Source organism: Otolemur garnettii, unplaced genomic scaffold (genome assembly GCF_000181295.1).
Source record: "Otolemur garnettii isolate 467f Iridium unplaced genomic scaffold, OtoGar3 scaffold00159, whole genome shotgun sequence".
In the NCBI taxonomy this organism is placed as follows: domain Eukaryota; kingdom Metazoa; phylum Chordata; class Mammalia; order Primates; family Galagidae; genus Otolemur; species Otolemur garnettii.
Window position 1 is genome coordinate 2,091,719 of NW_003852554.1, and position 25,000 is coordinate 2,116,718.

At 34.4% G+C, this 25,000-nt stretch overlaps 1 protein-coding gene across 2 annotated transcripts in view; it reads left to right on the forward strand.

Moving 5' to 3' along the window:
• The window catches only part of FAF1 (Fas associated factor 1), a 435,975-nt gene that overhangs the window by 229,487 nt on the left and 181,488 nt on the right, over positions 1 to 25,000 (forward strand). For both annotated transcript variants that reach the window (XM_003799928.3, XM_023519165.1), the window contains exon 8: positions 12,267 to 12,353. In XM_003799928.3, the coding sequence (XP_003799976.1) occupies positions 12,267 to 12,353 (87 nt within the window). The remainder of the gene's footprint in view (positions 1 to 12,266; positions 12,354 to 25,000) is intronic.

The following is a 25,000-nucleotide window of genomic DNA, read 5'->3' on the forward strand; positions in this document are numbered from 1 at the left end:
CAAAAACTTATTCACATATTTTCTCTCCCACTTGATTAAATTCCTTAAGGTAGTCTAAAGGTCTGTTCCCAAAGCATCCTGTCCATTCAGCAATTTCTTTGCAGTATTATAGTTACTTAAGCAGTAGATGCTCAGTAGGTGCTTATTGAATCTATAAAGGATTTGAATCTGAGACCAGTAGTGATCAGTGTCTGTTTTGTCTGTCCCTAATGTACATAAATGCTTGGGATCTTGATTCCCCCCAACAGATTTAATTCTGAATCATCACTCTCTTAAATAAGCAACTGCCACATATGCAGTTAACATAAACTATTATAGTAATACATCACTAAACCAATTCACATTTTGTGAATGAATTGGTGAATTGAAAAATGTTTAGACTCAGGATTATATACTTTGGCAGCAAGGTAAGTCAAACTTACATTTTTAAGTAAGGAATATTTAATTATTATAATATCATCTATTATTGTCCTGCTTATATTCAAGCATATAGTTTCTATATTGAAAGAGTTCTCAGGTTACTTTAAAATAATCTTTTTTTTGAAGACTTACTTTGTCACCCTGGGTAGAGTGCCATGGCATCATGTCTCACAGCAACCTTAGAATCCTGGGTTTAAGTGATCCTCTTGCCTCAGCCTTCCAAATATCTGGGACTATAGGCGCCCCCCACAACACCTGGTTAATTTTTCTATTTTTAGGAGAGAGGGGATCTCGCTCTTGCTCAGACTGGGCTCTAACTCTTGAACTCAGGTGATCCACTCACTTCAGTCTCCTAAAGTGCTATGAGATTACAGGGGCAAGCCACCATGCCTGGCTAACATAACCTTATTAAAAATAATAAAAGTAAAAGTATGAAAAAGTATTTTAGCTACAGCATTTTAACCTTTATGTTTCAAGGACTATAGTGAAATAAAGTATGTAACTACTGTATATGCTTTTATCAAAGATATATTTTTATGTTGCTCTATATTTTTTACTTTATTAAGTAATCTTTACAAAGTGGTGGTCAACATGTAGAGAATATTTTGTAAAATTTTGTAATGAATATTTTGTAAATAAAGGTGCATTTAGCTATAATTACCCCTTTTTTCTCTGTGTGGCAACTTTTGGGACACCCTGTATATTGTCCAGTAGGGTAGCTGCTAGATTTGAGTGGCAGTTTAAATTTAATTAAATATTTTAAAAAGTTTAAAAATCCCATTCTTCAGTTAGACTAGCTACATTTCAAGTGCTCAGTAGCCATCTGGGGCTAGTGGCCACCCTGTTGAACAGCACACATAAAGAACATTTCTGTCATCACAGAAAGTTCTGTCAGCTCTTATAGACAGTTATAAGACATAACATCTTATCATTTATTTTGCCACATTGTTATTAGGTTCTTTGTAGTTTTAAAATAGAGTTTAACATATCCTAGAAATACTAACTTTTGCTAACTTCTTAAAATCTTATTTCCCCCAAATGGTCTCTGTATCAACTATATATTTAAACAATCATGTTCTTTTCCCCTTGTTATTCCATTTCTTAAGATGGTCAACACCTGAGAATTTTATCATTATTTAAAACTGTTAGTTCTGTGACAATTACAGTTGAAGTAATGCTTATAGGTGTTATTCATTTTTAAGACAACATAGTATATGACAGTGTCTCCATGTGTCTCTTTTACCGTATACAGTGAAAAAAATGCTTATTAAATGGTGATTTCCCCCCCCCTTTATCTTATTAAGTAAATTATATGGTCTTTTTTATGGAAGCCTCCATAGTTAGAGATGTAAAACAGCAATTTCTTGGTTCTATAGCATGACATAGTTCAGAGCTGAGATTAGAGAAACCCCGTAGAGTTGTTAATACTTGAGGGCATCCCCAACTAGAAAAGTATGTGAATTTAGGCATGGGAGGAAGGAAGGATCTGCTTTAAATTTAGTGTAGGGTCACTGAATCTTAATGATCGATTAAACAAGGGAGGTAGAATAATGAATAGGGGTATGTTGTGTGTAGCACTAATACCAGAAGTCCATGGTTTGTGGAGGTTTTTTAATGTCCTTTCCCATATGGTTTTGAATAGAGCAGGTTATGGCAGGGATGAGCTAAGGAATAGCTTTGTTAATGAATAAATAGGAATAATTTTTTTTTTGAACAGGAGACTTCAGGCAGTTTATTTAGAATGCTTATTTAATGAATCATGTGTTTAATTTTTTTTCTGATCTTAATAATACATAAAGTGGGAATGCTAAGGTGTTCCTGGTGGTTTTCTTTCTAAAATAGCTATATCTACATTTCAGAAGCAGCCCTAACAGTGAATTATTGGGTTAGGATTTTACTTTCTTAATTAAAAGTCAGTCATATGAAGCTTTTGAGCATTGGTCTCATCAGTCCTTAGTACATATATATGGTATTGGATTTTTGTTCATGGTTGTAAATTCACTTGGTGAGATTTAATAAATTGCTGTTTTGATACAGTTTCCAACTCTACCTCATTCCTCTAAACTTGACCAGGTGTATAATTTTGGTGCCTATCCTTTTATTATAACTGCTCTTGGCCAGGGCAGCTACTTTTCTTAATATATGGTCTCTGCCTTCTCACATATCTCAAAGAGGGAGAGTGCTGAAAGTTGGTCTTGGAAAGTAGCAAGTTGGAATCAGAAAACCTGACCAGACATACATTTAAATATCTCTTCAGGCCGTTGTTTGGAGGAGCTTACTTAATATTTCCCGAAAGAGAAGTTTCTAGGTTGTTGCTGGTGCCTTAGTTAAACAGAGTGGAGGGAAATGTAACTCTCCTGACTCCAGGGCCCCAAATGCAAACACTGGTCTAGTTGTTCCCAAACTTTCTTCTTGATGTGGGTGACTTGAATGGTTTATTTTCACTTGATGAGCCACACCCCCAAGCCACTTTAGTATTCACAGCAGACCCCAACACTAAGTCCCTTTGTTGTCTTTGTTTTTTGCATTTTTTTGTTAACAAGAAAAGATAAAATTATGAGAGACTTGATTATAGACTGAGGTTCTGTTACTGAGGGTTCCCACCATTTTTTTCACATCTCAGAGAAAGGCAAAGACCTAGATGGGCAACACAAAGCAACAAAGCAAATATAAACATGATATGTGAGTATCGATGTAGTGCTACCAGAGTGGGAAATGATAGAGTCTGTATCAAAATACAAAGATGGTTCTTTGCTAAAAGTATTGTCACCATTTAAAACATTTTGAAGCTTGCTATAGAAGCAATGCTCTTTTCTTTAAGAGAAAAACAAAATATTTTCTAGAAGAAAAACAGATTCAGAATTTTTGAAAATCTGCATATCAGTCTGACTTAGACATTAAATAAATAAATGACCTTTAGCTTAATATGTCTCATGTCTGTGTGTATGTGCACTTGTATGTTTTACCCATGTGAAATCAAAATTTAAAAGGAAATACAATTCTATAAAAAAATGGGCAGAATAAAAGCCTTTCTTATAATTGCAATTTTATTTTAGAACTTACAGAGGTTGTAAATAAATAATAGCTAACTGTTTCTGATAAAAGTTTCACTTTTACAAATCAAAAGCATAGGAGAGATGTTGGCAAGAGTGCCCAACTGTTTAGAGAGGGAATACTGGAATAACAAGACAGGACATAATTGATTTACTGTACATTGGCCAAGTAGAAGTAGCCAACCCATAGAGTGAATGTCTTTGTATTTTGTTCTAGCCAAAACCTGTATTTATAAGGGGTGAGGGAGACTCAGAAAGCATTGGCCAAAAGTTTATATAATAAAAGGAAGAGTTTTTGCTGATCCTCATCTGATAAAGTTTTTTACTATTTTAATAGCTGTTCTTTTATTTACCTTGATTTGTCCTCCTAGGAAATTACTTTATCTTACCATTTCTTTCCTAGCTCTGTGTGACACCAGGAATTGCCCTCTTACTGTGAAGGCAGCTTTCAATTGTTGAAACAATAACAAGTTGCTATTTACTCTGGCAGTTGTCCTTCCTCTACTCCACTTAAAAGTACAAAGTTGACAGCCTGTAACTGCTCTTCATTGCCTGTTGCAGCACAGCAGTAGTGAAAAGGCTCACTTGCTTTCATGACAGAGGCCCATAGTTGGTTACTCTCACTTGTTACCACGTAATCACCGTTCAAATACAGTTCAAATGGTCTCATAGAAAACTCTTAAACATTTCAATTATAAAAAGTGTCAAGTAGAAACTAATTTTAAAGATAACTTGTTGCAACTCTGTTTTACAAATAAGAAAAATTCTGGCTGAGAGAAGATACATCATAGCCAGCAAAGAATCTGGACTTTGGCGTTTCATAGAATAAATTAAATCATACGTCATAATTTACTAACTGGATTAACCTTTAGCAGATTATTTATTGTCTCTAAACCGTAGTTTTCTCATTTGCAAGGTGAAGATGATAATACATGTAAAAGGTCATTGCGAGGGTGATATATTAAGTTAGAACCTAGTACCTGGTTTATAGACCATGCTCAGTACTTACTCAGTTGCCTTTCCCTTTCCTCCCCTTTCCTTAGCTCAGCATCACTCATATATTTAGTGGCACAAGCTAAAATGAAAACTCAAGTTGTTCTGACTCCCAAGTGCATTTCTTTGAGTAAAAAAATTAAAAAATTTTTATTTTAGAAGTAATAAAAACTTAGAGACACAAAGAAATTAAAAACGAGTAAAACAAAATAAAAATATTTTACAAAAATGAAAAATGAGTCATAATTCCACCATTTGGGTGAGTAAATTTTAACATTTATTTTATGTCTTTCGGGTCTTTTCCCTGTGTGTACACATATACATACATATGAATGTATAACTTAAACAGAAATGTACATGCTATTATAACCTGATTTTTCTTTAATATTATGTAACAACTTTTGATGTTACTACATATTCCTCTACGTTAGAGGTTAACAATTTTTTTTTTTCTGGAAAGGGCCAGATAATAAAGATTTTAGACTTTTCAGGGCATGAAGTCTCTGTTACATGTACTCAACTATGCTATCCTACAAGTGTAAAATCAGCCAGAGATAAATAGTAATGTAAACAAATGAATGAGGCTGTATTCCAATGTAATTTACAAAACAGACAGCAGACTGAATTTGACCTCTGGGCTGTTCTTTGCTGACACTAGTTCTACATTATCACTTTAATGGGGCTGCATGGTATTTCATTCATTTATTTAACTGTTCTATTTTTAGATATTAGATTGTGCTAGGTTTTTGTTAGTGAGCTTGTGTGATAAACAAAGCTGCAGTGAATATCCTTGTATCTAAATATTTGGTTATTTGTATGATTATATCTAATATCAACTAATATATTGCTTCTAATTGTCTCCTAAAATTCAGACTCCACAAAATAGTTTTAGGATAAAGTAAAATTACTAAAAATATTTTTTCCAGTTATTTCTAGAATTGGCTTTTTGCTTAATTGGCGGTTTCCTTTCTGGAAAGAGTAATAAATTGGTTAATTTACTAATGAGGAAATTTTAAGAGCTTTTATTGAGTGACTGCTGTTTTATTCACTGTAGGCAGTAGGAAACACTTGCGTCTGTAGTATTTATTATTAGGCCATTAAATAACTGGAAAAACTTTTTGTTACCAATATTTTCATAAGGTACAGAGAGGAAATACTGTCATCAACAGTAAGGTCTTGGATTACTAGTAGGTAATTAATTTTTTCCTTTGTGTCTTGTTTCAGTTAACCTATGAGAGGAAAAAATAACCTGTTCAGTCTTTTAGATGCCTCAGACATCATTCTCTGGTATTTAGGGATATTTCTTCAGTTCAGCTTACATATATAGGTATCTTCCAAGTTTATTTAGTGTGACCAATAGGTCATTTATTGTAGATTTGCAGGTTTACTGCAATTGCCAGATTTATAGCTAGTAAGCTATAAATTTAAGCTTGAGGCAGAAAAACTGAAGATTTAATGATTTTCAATTTGCAGAAATTTAAACTAAGAATGCTGTAGAGTCTGTAATAAAGAGGTAGTGTCTTCTCTTATTAATTTCTTAGATTAATAAAAATCACCTATCCAAACAAAAATACAGCATGTCTTGAATTTCTGTAGCAGATCATTATTAATTATATCATTCTCAAAAGAGACTGGCCACCTTATCCCTAGTTTAAAGAATTTTAGAATCAGTAAGCTAGAGAGGAATGGCTATTTTCAAAGAACCTGTATACAGTTTGCACGTCCTAAAGCAGTTATTCTTAAACTTTGATTTGGTAAGAATTATCTACAGGGATCATTGAAACACAGATTACTGGGCCACTAGAGTGTCCAACACATGAAGTCTTCGGTGGAGTCCAAGAATTTGCATGTCTTATCATTTCCAGGTGGCATTAATATTATTCGTCACACTGTGAACCACTGTGTTGAAAAATAATTGACTATTGTTTTTAGTTATAAATTTAATTTCTGCAGCTTCACAATTTCTATAAACCCCTATTTCAGAAAGCGTCTAAAATGTGACTTCTTTTCAACTTGTGAAATATACACAGCTTTGCTTATCTATAAACATTTTCTTAGTACTTTAAGACTTGTCTTTTATCTTAAAATGCAGGTTTAAACTTTAATTATAGATGTATATTCATTTTTACAAATTCATGAATATTCAATTATTTTAAATATGATCTAACTTTTCAATTTTAATGTTCTTTTCACGCACACCAAACTTTTAGTGTAAGCAGTTATAAATACAGCCATGTTCCTAATGAAAGTGCTAAATCTTGGTAGTTTTTTTAGGATGTCCAAAATCCATGTCCAATTATATGTATTTAAATTAGTTTCCAGGGTTTGATTAGTTTTATCATCATCATCCTTGCAATCTCTTAAAATGCCAATATTCAAATTTCTTTATAGGTAAGGAAGAGGTGAAGTAAGTTTTTAAGTCTGGTACAAAGCAAAACTAAGTTACAGTTATTAGATTGAAGAATTAATTCACTTAGAGCCAAAAGATATTTTAAAAGTGCAGAGTACAGTCAGTTCAAAGCCTGATTGAAAACTACTCAATTTTGCAGTTTTCTTGAAACAACATCCTTATTGTTTTTGGAAAGATAGTATTTGAGAAAAAGAAATGTCTCCATTTACTGTTTGTGTGAGGAGAGAATAGTTAGGTCTTTTAAATGGTTAATGAGAAGAAGTAATAGTTAAACACTTGGAGCATTGATTTCTGATTTGAATTCTCCAACACAGGCCAGCCCTGGGGGAAGGAAAAAAAAAAAGCTTGCTAATTAACATTTGATTACTGATGCCACCTTCTCATTCCCCTTGCACCATCCGGTTTCAAGCGCTTTTTGTTCAGGAAGGATTTTTAAGAGGGTTTTAACTTGCATCTTAGTAAAACAAATCCATGTGTAACTGCAATGCGTGTACAATATGTTAAAGAAGAAGAAAAAGAAAAGGCCTTAGATATGAAGTTTGTGTTCAAAACCCACTTTGAATCAGAACTGATTAGTTTCTTAACTGTAAGCCTTTCAGAGCACCAGAGATCGCTAGGAAACTGAGACTAAGCCTAGCCTGTATGCCTTATTTTTATTTAAACCCACAAATACTTAACTTGTTCGCTGCAGTTATTATTTAGCAAACTCTTAACCAGAATATCATTTGATGGCATTACGTACTTGGAGCTCAAGGTTTGATATATAGAGAATTTGGAAAAGCTCAGGTTCTAATATGACCAGAGGCCTTTTTCTTCTAATGATAAAAGAAAGAGAAGGTTCTCTGTAGTTTCAGGGTATTTTGGGGCTGTAATGTGCCATAGTGTCTTAATTCAGAAAATCTAGACACAAAAGTGCTAACTGATAGGTACATGGCAATGAAATATTTTATTTTTTTCCTACATTAAAATGTTTGATATGTGAAATCATGGGCCAGATTTCACAAATTTTTAAACATTGATATAAATTAAAACTTTGAAACTATATCACTTAGCTAGTAGTATGATGGCAAAATCATAGTCTCTCTGATGACATTTGGTAGATGGAATAGTTATTTGGGAAACTAGTGGACAGACTTCAGTTTTAAATGAGCTCTCACAGGGAAAATACTAATTCTTTTTTTTTAAGTGTAGTAAAGGAAAGACTAAGACTTTTCTTCATCCAAAAAATAATTCACCCAAAATGCTTGTATTGTTGTTTCTCACCTGAAATTATTGGCCATTTTCCTTCTTGATGTTGTCTCTGCTGTGTTAACTCTACTGTTGTTCTTCCATGGTCTAACTTTAGTATTTTTGAACTTTCCCTCTTACTTCCTTATTTTATGTATATTTAGCACTTCTTTTTCTATACCTAAGATTAACTCTGCTGCTTTCATGAAATCATAGGATTTTAGAGCTTTGAAAATTAGAAGTCAACGTGTTTTATTCTCTTCTAAGATTGAGTAAACTAAATCTCAGAAAGGCTTCACCAATTTGCCCACAGTAACAGCTGAGCAGCATTAGGTTTAGAAATCTAGTTCTGTGCCTCATTATGCCACAACACCTCAAACTTTGTGATTTTTCTATTATTAGAATCTGTTTTCACTTGGTTAATACCTGAATGACATTTAAAATTCCCTGACATGTTTTTCAGCAGTTTGACCAACATTTTCCTCTCAAGAAATGATTTCTGTTATGACTGACAATGTGATCTACTGTTCTACATTCTTCAATTTGAATAGTTTAAAACAACAATTCATTTGAAGTTGAACTTCAAAATTTAGCCTTTAGCTTTTCCTAAGAATTATTTTCTAGGAAATTATGATAAAATTTAAGATAAAAATGAAAATTTAAGTTAATCAAAATTGATGGGAGACAAATATCTTGTGAACAAAAATACCTTTGTAATTTTACATTGAGCAGATCATACTAAAATGATCTTTTTCCTAGTCTTGTGTTCTGCACTGAAATTTCCATAGACACTGAGGAAATATGCAGTTTCAAGTGGAATCTATTGCTAAGTATTTTACAGTAATAATGGTACATAAACAGATGTTTATTAACAATGAAAAGAAAATAAGGAAAAAGTCAGTACCATATCACTTCTTTACTATAAAAAGCTAATCTGATTTATGTATTTTCTATATAAATAAATATTGTTTTACATAAAGTAAACAATTCTTATTTGAAACAAATGGAGGAGAAATTAAACTATCCTTTGAAAATCTAGAAAGCAGACTGGAAAATCTATTGTCAATCTAGAACTCTTGATCCAAATACAGTATAGTTTGTAACATAATTTTAATGTTCAGCTTGTAATCAAAGCATTTATTAAATTCCTTCAGAACTAATTGAAACATTTGCATAGTTTAGCAGCTTGAAATCTCATAGATTTAGAGCTTAATGCAAAACAAGAATTGAAAAGATTATGAAGGTTCAGCATAATCTTGAGCCAGTGCTGATCAAAGAAAATGTGTAAAACAAAAAGGCCCTTAGGAAATGTTACCCTGTGAAGTGCCACTTGTCCTTAACTGGAATTTAGCACACTCTTAAAGATGAACTCCATTGGAAGCAGCACAATAATGGCTGCTGGGCATGCCAGCCTGGATGTGTGTTCTTTCTACCTTTCTCAAGTGCACTCACATCTCTCAAATCAATTACTCTTCTCCTTCCTTTCCTTTTTGTTTTCCCCCTTCTCTCCGTTCCCCCATCTCTCTCTGTCTCTTTGTCTTCATTTCCCTCTATCTCCTTACTCCCATACCTTTTCCCCCTCTACCTTCTGTCCCTCTTCCTCCTCCCTCTCTCTTCTCTTTATCCTGCTTCCTTCTCTGAAAGAACTTCATCCAATTCAGGATAACTTTAAATTCATTCATCATATCATACACAGCTGTATTTTATCATTCAGGTTTTCTAGAATACTAATTTTTTTAAAAGAATCATTTTTACTTCTGCTTTGTGTACATTTTGGATTTTTCCTTCCCTGCAGTATTGTAGTTTAAATTTTTAATTAAGTATAACCATCAATAAAGTTAATGGGATTTTTAATATCTCCTCTATTAGTAAAATCACTCACTTGGTGCATTTTTTATCTTACCACTTGTACTTCATCCATGTACTGGTAAAATCTAGCCGTGGTTAAAGTATCGACAAGCATGGAATCATTTTGAAAAATCAGTTTGTTTTCACTTAAATTGTTCAGTGATTGTGCTTCAGCATAAAATTCTTTGGGCTTAATCTCGGTATACTGTGAATTTAGCCTTTGCATGGGAACAATTAAACATTAGCCTAATATGCTTTACATGGTACCCTCTCAGCCAAGTTCTGTCTGCATTAACCAGTTTATTCTATGACAAGTTGCTTAACAGATGTCATTCTGGGGAGAACAATGAAGCCAAATACTTGTGCAATGGCTAACATTACTCTAACTTTGATCACTTTTGTTCAGCACATCAGTCTGGCGTTGTGCTTTATAACAACATAACACTATAGCCAGAACATGCTTTTCAGGCTTAGAATAGCAAAGGAATGTTATTCAATTCAATGCAGTTACAGATGAGTTAATGAAAGAAGAAAATACTGTTTATTTCATAATACCTTATTGTTGTATTTTGGAATTAGGATGGAATTTAAAGAATCCCATTCCAAACATTTGTTTATATACTCATAGTATTTGTGTATACCTTTAAATGCAGGAGTAGCCGTGCCACTTTCCCAACAGATATAAATAAATATTTGTCCTGCTTTTATTTCAAAATAGCTGATAAATTTGGTGTCTCTAAACAACATAATCCCAAAATAATTTTTAAAAAGGAATTTTCTGCCCCAAAGCCTAAAGACTTCTCATACTCCTATCTATTTTCTCCTCTTTATTAATACAATGCTTTGGGTTGTGAATCACCTTCCTTCTTCAGAGCACTGATGTTTAAGCATGACTAGATAGTCTCAGCTAGTGAAAGCAGTCAGATGTTAACCTGATTGCATTTGGTTATATTGTTGGATTGATAATGACTGATGAAAATTTCCAAACTTGATGTGACTGACTATAAACAAAATATTGCATGGTAGACTGGCCATTGCTAAGAAGCTCTGAAGAAAAGCTGTTTGTTTGAATTGAGTAGGGATCAAGCTATACCCCCAAGCTCCTCAGATCTCATTTACTAAGTCTTTTTCTCCACAGGTGTACTTTAGAGATAAAAATAGATTGAGTTCTGTGTTGTGTTTTGTTTTGTTTTTCCTTTCCCTAGTGAACATATATCTCTATTTCACTGGAAGGATAACTTATATGTGTTTATGTGGAAAAAAGAGTAATGTGATAACAAAATGCTGTAATTGGAACACATGATACTTTAGAGTTCTGCATTTTAAAAACATGAATGAATGCTGCTTGTTGAAGTATGAAGAACCATATTGAAGTCTTATTATACAGCATAGTATGGGCCACATTTCAATACTAGCCTCATTTGTTACAATAGGGTAATGAAGCCATAACTAACCTGAAGAGACAATGGTCTCTCCATTATTGTAATTTGTTAATTTATTTTATTTGTGAATGAAGAATAAAATATAATTTCTGTAATCTAGGAAAAAAGCTGAAAGAAAGACATGATACTTCTTAATCATTATCTAACAGAGTTTAACCTTCTAATGCCTTATTCTAATAAGTTACCTTCTCTCCTTTTAAATTGAAAGGTACTTTATAATACTGCATGTTGGGAAAAATAGCTTTTCATCTTTAACAGTATTTGCTGTATTTTCTTTTCAGGAGGGGCTAAACAGTAAATTAATGTATGGCTCTGATGATTGTAATATTCCATTGAAATAATTTTTAATTTGGGGTGATTTCAAAGAAAAACCACTGCTACTTTATTAACAAGTTTTTATATCTTTGAAACTAACATCAAAAAATAAAGACAACTTCAAGTTTTTTCTCCCATGACCCCCCCAAAAAACTACTACCTTCTCTCAACCCATAGAAACTTGAAATATATTTGTTTAAATCATTAGACGTTTAAAAAATTCAGTGAATTATAAACATTTATAATTGCCATCTGTCCTGAGTGAACTGTGTGCTTATAGTTTTTTAAATTAAGACCTGAAGTCTTAAAGTCAGCTAAGAGTTGAAAAACCTAGGGAAGAGGGATGTTTCTTTAACTTTTATTTCATCTAGTCTTTGTGTAAAATCTACTTTTAAATTTGATATTGTTCTTTGTCTATGAAATTTTTCTGAGCTGTCTTTTGCTTAAAATTCTTGTTTTGAATCTAAAAGAAGATAGGAAATACAATATAGATACTGGTAACCATCATAAGTTCTGTAGTAATCCTATTTTAATTATGCTATCTCTTTCTTTTAATAGGTAAAGAGAAATGTGTATGACCTTACAAGTATCCCTGTTCGCCATCAATTATGGGAAGGCTGGCCAACTTCTGCCACAGATGACTCAGTAAGTAACAAATTCTCAGTTTCCTCCCTTCTACTTTTAGTCTAATTGGCTTTGATCATAGCAGAATCAAATGCTTTGAACTTATAAATCAAATAATGTGAAAATAAGAGGAGTTGTAATAATTTGGGTTCACTTGCAAAACAGATATTATAAACCATCAATATCATATTATAATGTTATAGTATCAGTGTCAGGAACTTGATGCTTCTTGATTTGACTTAAATTTTTCCTTGATGAGAAGAAATATTCAGATATTACTAAATTCAAATTAAAATTTTTTTTACCTAAGTTGCAGATGAAGTCTTTCAAAATTGACCTAATCATTATATTTTATTTTAAATCTAAATTTCTCATGGTAGATTGGTGCTTTAAAAAATAATTTTTACAGTTAATATCAATAGCATTTAAATATACCCAGAGGTTTATTAGCATAAAAACTGCAATAAAAGATTTAGTCTGTTATTTTTACCTATTATATTTATTTATAGTGATTGCCCTATCATAAATTTTGAAACCTTTTCTATCTCTGCCTTGTTTCCAGTTATTTCTCTTTTTCATAAGAGTAAATTTTATTATATAAAGAAGAGACTGAAATTGGTCACTTTTCCCCATAAACTTCCTGTTCTAACCCAGATACTCATTTTTTACAAAAAAGTAAAAATAAAAGAATGTCCAGGAATTCTGAAGTTAAATCTAAATTTTAAAGTACATAGGTCTAAAAAAGAAGTTAGGACTCTGTAAACATCTTATGATGATGAATACCGAAATTACAATTATAGCTAAGAGTTGAATTATTTTTCCATATTTTCCAGTAAATGTTACGTTTCTGCCTGGATAATAACGACTCCTCTTTTAGCACCAACCCCATGCTTTTAATATAAAGGAATTCTTTATGGAAGACAGAAAAATTTTATGACAATTTGTTTATGTGGATCCTGCTTGAGTCTTATTACTCTAGTAGCGGTTCTCACCTGTGGGTTGCGACCCCTTTGTGACAATGAAAATACATCCTGTATATCAGATATTTACATTACGATTCATAATAGTCGGGAAATTACAGTTATGAAGTAGTAACAAAAATAATTTTATGGTTGGAGTCACTACAACATGAGGAACTGTATTACAGGGTCACGGCATTAGGAAGGTTGAGAACCACTGCTTTGCAGTGTAAACACTGTGCCTTTGAAACATGCTTTGTGGTTTATGAAACTTTAAAAATAATCCTAAAATAGCAAAAAAAAAAGTTTTTAATGAAACTTTCCAGAAAAAAAAATATTTAGGTACAGCCACTTACACTTATTTCTAAATAAATGATTTTATCATTGAGATTATATTCATAGTATATCATTAGAATTATTTGCTGGTTGTCCATTGCTAATGATAGTGGTTGTTGGAAATTTTTGCTCTTTGTTTTGTTTTGGTTTATTTTTTGGTTTTTTGTTTTTCCTATTGAGGTTAGAAATTTGATAGAATGTGCTGCATTTATTTTTACAAAATTAAAAGAGTAATGTTCATAAATGATAGCCTGCTATTTATCTAAGGAAACACAAAGAAACCAAAAATGTTCTTAGTATTATCTAAGTATCTATTATAAGAAATAATATTAATAGAAGAAAATAAAATTAAGGTCTAAGCATGTCACCTAAATCCTTGAGCTTTAATTACCTCACTTATTTGCAACATTGAGGATCAGTGGTAATATATATATAGCATCTGACTCATGGTAGATAATGAGTCAATATTGTGATTAACATTAAGATAACTCAAGAAAGGATCACAGGTGTGAATTGGCTGATTTAAATAATGAAATGTCTGCAGTTTGCTCCAAAATAACCTACGGGTGGCGGGAGAGAGTGAGGATAGAGGTAAGCCAAATTAGGCATCTGTTGATCATTGTTGAATCTGGGTGGAGTGTGCATTGGAATTATTACGCTGTTCTTTTGACTTTTGTATATGTTTGAAATTTTTCACAGTAAAAAGCTTAAAGCAACAATAATCTGGTTTAGGAGCACAGATGTAAGGTAGTAGAGAAAATCTAGAAATACAGATTTTCACAGGGTTGGAAGAACCAACTGCTTATGGACCCCCACACTTGTAGAAACTAGACTGAAACAGGTTTATTAGGTGCCGGTTCCAAGAATAATAGGCATATTTAATAAAATATGATCACTTCTTCTGTCTGTAACATAGTGTCTTATGCATTTTAGGTGCTGATTCATTGAATTGAATTGGCACTGTCCCTCTCCTCCCCTCCCCTTTTTCCTTTCTTTCTTAAGAGTCTGGCTCAGTCACTCAAGTTGGAGAGCTGTGGCACAATCATAGCTCATTGTGATCTCTGGCTAAACTATCCCTCCCACCTTGCCTCCTCAGTAGCTAGGACTATAGGCTGGCAACCACCATATAGAGCCTGCTGATTTTTCAATTTTTTTTTAGAGGTGGGGTCTCACTGTGTTGCCCAGGATGGTCATGAACTGACACACCATTTGAGACCTGTTTTTTAATGATTTTTATAACATTTAATTTTTGACCAAATAGTTGTAATACCGTTTCATTACTACAGGAAAATCTGGAAAGCAGCTAAGACTGCCTGTATCCAAGACTGTAATGCTACCTGGTGCTGTGTCTAAACAGCATACACAAGAGGGAATCCCCACTAAGAACCTTGATTCCTTTTGCCTCATTATTCATGTTTTCACCTTGTCCCAGAACCTGTGAAGTGGTGCCTCCCCACACTTCCCCAGAGCGAATGTTATCACTTTGGCAGGATGTGCCTTGAGCTGCATGATTTGATACAGCAAATGTGTTCAGGGCCAAGCTGCTTTTAACTGGTACTATACCAGATACACTAGCTCCCTTGCTTGAGTTTAGATAAAAATGGCTTATAATTGTGGTCCTCTAAGGAGATACAGCCAAATAAGTGTCATTAAAACCTTTTTTTCATTAGGACTATAAAACTTATAAAACTGGTGCTTGTAATTTGTATTGTTGCAGGCAGTCGTGTTTTTATACTTACTGAAATCACTCAAGTGGAGGCATCTGCTACAAAACAAGATAGTCCTCACAGCTTAGGGCATGAATTGGGTACAGCTGAGAAATGTCAGCTGTGTAAACAGCCTGAAATGTGTTACCAACAAAAATATGATTAATTTCTTTCCAAGACAGTGTGCCATAACTTAATACTTAGAATGGTTTAACTTGCAGAGAAAGCACCTGAACATTTCCTTCTCAGTGCCAGAGTAGAGAATTGTTTATAAAGGTCATTAAAAGTGAGGTTAGTTTATACTTTTCCTGCTTAGTTGCAGCAATTTATGTGGCTTTGAATATACAGTAGCTTTAGATACCAAATGGCTTCTGTGAATGAAAATACCATAAATCAAGAAGTGAATGGATTTGGAGTGATGAAAATCTAAATATTATAGTAGATTGTGGTAGAAGTTGCAAATCTCTAAATTTTCTAATAAACTCATTTAATTGAACACTTAAAATGAGTGATTTTTATAGCATGTATTTTATGCTTCAATGAAGCTATTCTTTAACAAAAGAAGTTAATGAAGAATGAGACTAAAATACTTTTTCGTTTGTATTTTTACACTGCATGAGAAATACTTTGCAGTAACATAGGAGATATTTTCTTCAGTATATTTCTCATTAACCTTTGACTTACTAAACAGAACAAAGAAATAGGCTGCTTATAATCAAATTCTTGTATCATCTTGATTCTCTTATTAACCAGGTAGACTTTAGTTTTCTGATACTTTCAAGCTGCTCAGTGAAGTCAATAATCACTTCGAACATTGTTACCCATCTCCCTTCAGAGTTAAAATATTTTCTCTGCTGTGGTTTTACTGTAATGGAGTATGGGATACTGTATGAATTGTCAATAACTTTTTCAGTTCCTTTTGCACCCTTTCATCAGGAAAATAGGTATCTAAAGCTTCACCAGTAGGGGAATGTTTTCATGCTGTGACAGTTCAGCTGTGAGAACAAGGAGTTGCAAGTAGGCAAAATCTCACTTTACACTTTAACAAGGACACACTTGGTTTCCAGAGAGTAGAAATAATTTTAACACTGTGAATTATGTTTAGACACCTTATTATAATGTAGACCATTTGAACATACGTAGCTTTTCAAATTCCATTTAATTCCTTCTTTAATAAGGGAAGAAAAATCCTTTAATTTAATACTTTTCTGTTGTATGTCTTTTTTTTTTTCTTTTGAGACTACTAATGGTCTTCCACTGTTCTATCATTGGCTAAGAAATACTTATAATTTGAAAAATTAAGAATTTTGGAATCAGAGGTCATGTGTTAGGAGACAGAATGCTACTTACTAAATATTTTCGTATTGAGAATGTGAGATCACTTATAAGCAAAACCATTCATTACACAGTGGCCTTTCTGTAAAATAAAAATACAGGAGAACCTCTGTATGTTGACCACCCAAGGAACTGTAATAAACTGGTCAACATAATAGAATTGGTCAACATAAGGAAGTGGGCCTACTGTATTGATATGTATATGTGGTGTATGTCTGGTCTATGTAAATTAGGTCAACTTAAGGAGGTGGTCAATGTAGGGAGATTCTATTGTAAAACAAGACAAAAATCATGTGCACTCTTAAATTGAAGTAAAGCTGTGAATGCGGGAATGTCACTTGCTTTGATCCTTCTGATGGGGACCATTTTTATCTGTGACTTACCTCTGGCATTTTATGTTTAGCAGGTATCTAGTTGTGAACATTATCCTGACACAGTACCCCCATTTTATGGGAGCTATAGTCCAAATGCAGAGTCTTGCAGTTACTATATACTTAACCATACTATAGTTATCAACTAAGTAAATTCATAAACCTCTGTTCTAGTGATTTCTATTCATTGTTGCAAAATTAATATTTCTAAAGTACAACATGAATCACGTTCAGCCCTGCTTACTTATTGTAAATGGCAACCCAATACCTGCTGATTTATTTAAAGATTTTCATGCTGATATTCAAAACCCTTCATTTTTTGGTCTGAAACTTTCCTTCTAGGTTTATTTTCCCATAAAGGCCCAAAATAAATGCTGTCTATATATTTGTTGAATGAATGATTGAATATTATTCCTTATGTGCCTCAACTTTAGCTAAATACTCATCTTGCTATTCCTCAAATATACTTGTTGCTTTCTCCCACTCTGTGTCATATTTGTCCTTACACTGAGAATACCAACAATTATCTCTTTCCTTTGCAATCTTTTTTTTTTTTTTTTGCAGTATTTGGCTGGGGCTGGGTTTGAATCCACCACCTCCAGTATATGGGGCTGGCACCCTACTCCTTGAGCCACAGGTGCCACTCTTCCTTCACAATCTTTAAGAAACCCTGCCTATGTCCCTCTTCCCACAGTCCCTTTTCCAATCCTCTTAGAAATTAGTTTGTACTTCTATTCTTATATTTACATTTCTTTTTTACTTTTTTCTCCTTTTTTTTTTTTTTTAGTTTTTTTTTAAAGACAGGGTTTGCTCTGTCACTCAGGCTGGAGTATAATAGCATGACCATAGCTCATTACAACCTTGAAATTGTGATCTCAAGCAGTCTTCCTGCCTCAGCTTTCAAAGTAGCTAGGGCTACAGGCCTGGCTAATTTTTAAAATTTTTGTAGAGAGAGGGTCTTGCTATGGTGCCCAGGCTGGTTTCAAACTCCTGGCCTCAAGTGATCCTCTCCCCTCAGTCTCCCAAAGGGCTGAGATAATAGGCTTGTGCCACCATGCCCTGCTTCTTTTGTTCTTTCTTTCCTTCATTCTTCCCTTGCTTCCTCATATCTGACTCTGTCACTTACCCATATGAATAATCACAGACAACCTCTCTAGGTCTCAGTCTCCATAACTGAAGAACAGGGTAATACTGAAAAGTTATTATGAAGACTAAAGGCATCATTAATTATAAGGATAGTTACTCTTAGTTTTATTTTGAAGATTAAACTAGAAAAATTGTCTACCATTGTTAACCTTTAGCTATTATTGGTTTTCATTCACCTGTCTGTTCATTAACTCAACATTTAAGGAACAACTCTTACAGACCAGTGACTTGCTTGGCCTTTAAAGTTGCAGGGTAAGGCCTGGCTTCTCAAGGATTGAAGAGTATGTTGGAGGATAGATATATAAACAAATAGTAGATGAACTAATATGTGCCCACATAAGAGAAAAACTCGATTTAATTCAAGTTTGGGTGAGGGGAAGGGAGGATTGGTATGCTCCAACCTAATGGGCACAATGTAAAGGTATATGGCACACCTCCTGGGTGTAGGACACAACTACAACAGGAACCACACCTAACAAATGCAAACATTGCAACCTCATTTGTACCCTCATATTAATCAGAAATAAAAAATATATATTGACAGCTGAAATTTATATAAATGTAATGGGAGTATTTAGGAAGAGGGAAGAACCAATTTTGGTAACAGATGGTGGTGGTGAAAAAATTGTTTTCCAGAGGAAAAGGACATTTGATCACTTTTTAATTTGTATACTTGCATTCCTCCCTTTTGTAAATTCTAAACATTGGAAGTAGGAACTGTCTTCCTCATGTTTGTATGTTCTACAGGATCAAACATACTGTTTTATGCATTCATTTATTTAAATTGTTCAGAGCTCTACTAAGTTGACATCTATTACAATTAGACAACTAAAGGATCAATTTTTATGATTATAGTAACTTTGTAAACTTTTTGAGAATCAGATTATTTTCTTTCTAATAAAAATTAAATTGTCGGTACTAAATTTTTTTTCGGTGGCAAATGGGATAACAAATTTAAGAGAAAAGGAATGTATGTACATTACTGGTTGATTTGTACCAATGTTTATATGTATGCACATGGGGGAAAGGAGGAGAGCAGGGCGAGGGAGGAGAGAGAAAGAGGGAAAACAAGTGAGCAAACTAATCCAAGTTCACTGAATCCCAGCATTACAAAGACTAAACATATGGAAAGAGCAGCTTTGAATGCAGTAGGAAAAAGTTTAGGTTTAAAAGGAAAGAAAAGTTCTGAAATGAACTGTACCTGCAACAGAGAGAATGAGTTATTTAATATAGTTTCAGTTTCTAGGTTTTGTCTGTTTGGTTCTTTTGAGACAGAGTCTCACTCTGCCACCCTGGGTAGAGTGCCCTGGCATCTGAACTCACAGCAACCTCAAACTCTTGGGCTTCCAAGTCTCCCAAGTAGCTGGGACTACAGGCACCTGTTACAATGCCCCACCAACTTATATTTTTAGTTGAGATGGGGTCACCCTGTTCTCAGGCTGTTCTCAAACTCCTGAGTTCAAATAGTCCACCTGCCTCAGCCTCCCAAAGTGCTAGGAATATAGGTGTGAGCCACTGGGCCCAGGTGAGTTTTAGTTTCTTTATCTGCAAATTAATTGGAGATGATACTAACACCCTTGAAAGTCTATTGTGAAGATTAAATGGATTAATATATCAAGTTGAACTATATGAAATTGCCATTTTTTAAGGACAAAAATGATTGCATATTAGCAATTTCATATGGTTTTAGCTAATATGTAAAAGCACATAATATAATGAAGAGGCTGTGATTATGACTGTGGGCCCAAATCCCACCTACCATCTGTTTTTGTCAATAATGTTTTGTTGGGATACATTCACACCCATTTGTTTATGTATTTTACTTAACTGCCTTCATACTATAGCGGCAAAGATGTCTAGTTGTGACAAAGAGCATATAGCCTGCAAAGCCTGAAATATCTACTGTTTGGCCCTTTTCAGAAAAAGTTTGTAAACCCTAGTGTAATGTTTGGCATTTAATAGGCATTCAACAAACATTAACTTCCTTTCCCTTGAGTAAGCACCTTCTTTATATTGCATACTCAAGCAGAACCAGAACCATTCTTTGAGTAGCTTCAAGGTCACCTTATGCTATTTAAATTACTTTGTTAGCCTATCCTAGGGCAGATAGATTCAAGCAGTCTTTGGACATTTTCACTGGCTTTTTCTTTATTTGGCAAGGTCATGGATAATGTTGCTTCTGATAGTGGTGAGACTCAGTAGCTTCAGAGGGTTCATTGCCCTTGTCAACATATAGAGTCTTTTACAAATAACACAGGCAAAGACTAAACAGACAGAAAGAACAGCTTTGAATGCAATAGAAGAAAGTTTGGGTTTAAAAGGAAAGAAAAGTTATGAAATGATCTCTATCTGGAACAGAGAGAATGAGAAGTTTGAGAATGTGGATGAAGCACCCAAGGGACGTGTTACGCAGTAAATTTGAGGGAGAACACAACGAAAGTGAAACAACCCTATAGTAAACTTTTGAGCCCTGAGATCTGATGCTGTGGCTGTTGATTTCAGTTTATAAAATCTCAAACCTGTGTACTGCTGTTTCTGCCCACGAAGGAATAACTGCTCTGGAATTTTCCCTCCCTGTATAAACAACTGGAAGAGAGAATAAAAGACATAAAACAACTGTTTTCAGATATTAGACAAGCAGTGCAGGACTCTAATGAAAGAAACAAATGAGTCAGATAAACAAAAACTGAATTTGGTGCCAACAAATCTACATACACTACCAGAAACATTAAAGGAAATTCTTTAGGCAAAAGGTAAAAGGAATTTGATGGACTTGAGCAACATTATTAATCAGCTTGAGGTAACTGGAGTTTATAGAAACTTCACCCAACAGTAGCAGAATATATATTCTTTTCAAGTATGTGTGGTACATTTGCAAAGGTAGACTATACCCTAGGCCATGAATAAAGTCTTAATACATGTAGGAGAATAATAATGAGTATTATCATTGACTAAAGCAAAATTAAATTACATATCAACAATATAAGGGTACCCGAAGTTCCCCCAAATATTTGAAATAACATATTTAAAAAAAAAATAAAATCCATGAGTTGAAATCACACAGACTGGAAGCAATTCAAACTGAATGGAAATATACAATATAAAAATTTATAGGAAGCAACTAAAACAGTGTTTAGAGGGGATTTATAGCTTTAAGTACTTGTATTAGAAAAGGAGACCAGGGCGGCGCCTGTGGCTTAGTGGGTAGGGCTCCGGCCCCATGTACCGAGCATGGCAGGTTCCAACCCAGCCCCGGTCAAACTGCAACCAAAAATAGCCGGGTGTTGGTGGGTGCCTGTGGTCTCAGCTACTCAGGAGGCTGAGGCAAGAGAATTGCCTAAGCCCAGAAGTTGGAGGTTGCTGTGAGTTGTGATGCCACAGGGCACTCTACCCAGGTCTTACATTAAAAGTAAAGTCTTTTAAGAGACACTGTCTCTTAAAAAAAAAAAAGGAGACCCCCAAATCAATGACCTCATCTTCCATCTTAAGAAAAAAGAAAAGTACAAATTAAATCCACGTAAGTGAAATGATATAATAAAGATAAGAGCAGAAATCAATGAAATAAAAAACAAAAGAGTAGACAAAATCTTTGACTAAATGCTGACTCTTGGAAAAGATCAATTAAATTGATAAACTTTTGGCTTCGGTGGCTCTCAACCTTCCTAATGCCGCAACCCTTTAATACAGTTCCTATGGGTCATGACCCACAGGTTGAGAACTGCTGTTCTAGCTAGACTGATCAAGATAAAAAGACATAAATGACCCTTGCCAGCAACTGAAGAGGGGACATTCCTACAAATCATACAGACATTTAGAAGATTAAAAGGAAATATGATGAATAAACTTTTGCCAATAAATTCTACAACTAAGACAAAATGGGCAAGTTGTTTGAAAGACTCAAATTACTGAATTGAACCAAGAAGAAATAGAAAATGAAAATTGCTCAATTATAATTAAAAAAATTGAATTTGTAATTAAAAACTTTCGCACAACACAAACATTAGGACCGGATGATGTTAATTAATTCGGCAAACTCTACCAAACATTAATGAGGTTAAGGACCGAAAATGAGAGATTATTCCAGGACGTGAATGGAAGGAGTGAGAGTCCAGGTTCTGTGTGGTCAACATGGCCTTTATTTCACTTGGGTGCAAGTGCCTAATGCAAAAAAGAAATCAGCACATGGGTTAAGGTAGATGGGAATAGAAGAGTTCAGAGGGGTAGAGCTCGATGCATTCATTTCTTCCCTGACGGAAGAGAGTGGTCCAGGTCCACAGAGGGCATCCCCACTCATGAGACACTGGACAGGCAAGTCTGACCCACTGGGGTTAGTCCAAGACTGGTGCCGGATTTAGGAGGTATAGACTTACTAGAGTTTTTCGGCCCAGAGTGAAAAGAGGGAAGAGAAGTTAAAACGGCTCAGAGAGAGATTATGTACAAATGCTTACAAGGCCTAGAAATAGGGGAAGAGGGAGAGAAGAGTTGGAGTAGAGTTAAAAAGGCTCAGAAGGGGGTTATAGACAAATGCTCACCTCACGATTAAATGGATGAATTCTGGGCAGGGGTTGAAAGGGTCCCCCATTTCCCTTCATCTCTTTGGAACAAGAGTTTATCTAGTTAGGAATAGGTCTGACCCGGTGTATATTGCTTGCCCCCAGCCCCCAGGGGACTTTTCCTGTCCTGGGTTTCAGCACCAAAATGAAAGGAATTGGAGTCTAGGTTCTGTGTGGGCAAGGTGGCCTTTATTTCACTTGAGTGCAAGTGAGCTGAATCCAAAAAGAAGTCAGAATGTGGGTTATGGTGGATGGGAATATAAGAGTTCGGAGGGGTAGGTTTTGGCACATTCCTTCCTTCTTGGGTAGGACGTTTATTTCTGTTTGGGTGGGTCCCTACATTTGGCCTTATCAATTAAAGGCAAATTAATATCAATCCTATACAGGTTCTTTTTTTTTTTTGAGACAGAGCCTCAAGCTATCCCCCTGGGTAGAGTGCTGTGGCATTACAGCTCACAGCAACCTCCAACTCCTGGGCTCAAGCGAGTCTCCTGCCTCCGCCTCCCAAGTAGCTGGGACCACAGGCGCCCGCCACAACGCCCGGCTATTTTTTTTTTGGTTGCAGCCGTCATTGTTGTTTGGCGGGTCCGGGCTGGGGATCCGAACCCGCCACCTTAGGTGTACGTGGCTGGCGCCTTAGCCGGTTGAGCTATAGGCGCCGAGCCCTATACAGGTTCTTTCCCAACATATTTTATGCGACTGCTGTTTTACATATACCAAAAGTGGTCAGAGACAGAAATACATGAATGGTGCAACAGTGGAATATCAATCAATGTAATTTTATTAACAAAATTAATGGGAATATATGCATGACCAGATGAATAGATCCTGGAAAAATATTCAGTGATATTTAAAATATATTCATGATAAATATCAGTCAGCAAGGTAGTGAAACAAAATGGTACTATTGCTTTGGAAGACAGCGGCAGCTTAGAAAATTAAATATTCATTTAATATATAATCTTAACTCCTAGGTATTTTACCCAAGAGGAATGAAAATATATATCCTCACAAAGATTTGTGCTTGAATTTGTTATAGGAGCTTTACTCATAACAGCATACAAACAGAAGCAACCAGAATGTCCATCAGCTGGTGACTGATAAATTGTGATGTATCCACACAATGGACTGCTACTCTAAATGAAGAGAAACTGATATATATGTATATATAAAACACTTACCTAAGTGAATGATGACAGGCAGAAAAGACACTGTGATTTCATTTATGTTCACTTGATCTTAGCTAAAAGGCCCAGAAGCAATGATTTCACTTACGTGAAATCTGAAAAAGACATAACTACAGAGCTACAGAAATCATTATCAGTGATTGCCAAGGGGTTCTAGGGGAGATTGATTTCAACAGGGACACAAAGAAACTTTGGGGGGTGATAGAAACGTGAGTGTTATAAATGTGTTTGCATTTATGCAACTGGAATACTGGTGAATTTTGTATATAAGAGAGTCTCCAATACAGCTGAATTTTTGCAAAAGAAAAAACAAAGCAATTACACAAACTAGAAATATAAAAGAATTTCACCCAACTTGTTAGCAGGAATCTGTGGAAAGGCTACAGCCTTACATATTTAATGGGGGAATACTTTCACTCTAAGTTTGGAAATGAGGCGAGGATGTCTACTTTTACAACTTCAATGTTATACTTAACTGGTAGTCTTAACAGTACAATAAGGTATGGAAGAAAAAAAATTCATGAAGATTAGAAAGGAGGAAATAAAATTATCTTTATTGTCATGCAAAATAGTAGTTTCTTTGTGATCCAACATAATCAGCAAAAAGCTGTAAGAAATGACAAATGAAATTAGTAAGACCACAGGCTGAGATGAACATAAAAAAATCAGTTGTATTACTATAGTAGTCAAGAACATTTTGAAAATTGAATTTTAAAAAATTATGTGATTCATAATTCCATCCAAAAATATGAAATATTTAAGGATAAATTTAGAAAAATATGTACAAGATTGGTATGTTGAAAATTACAAATTACAAATTATTGGGTAGAAGTTAACAAAATTCTTAGGAAATAGAGAGGGCTATCTATCATCATCATGTGTTGGAACACTCGATATTATTAAAGTGATAGTTCTCCCCCAAACTAAGCTATGGCACTGCAATGCCAATCAAATTCTCATCAGACTTTTTTGGTAAAAACTGACAAATTTCAAAATTATGTGGAAATGGAAAGACGTAGAATTCTCAAAACAATTTTGAAAAAGAACAAAGTTGGGAGACTTACACTTCCTGATT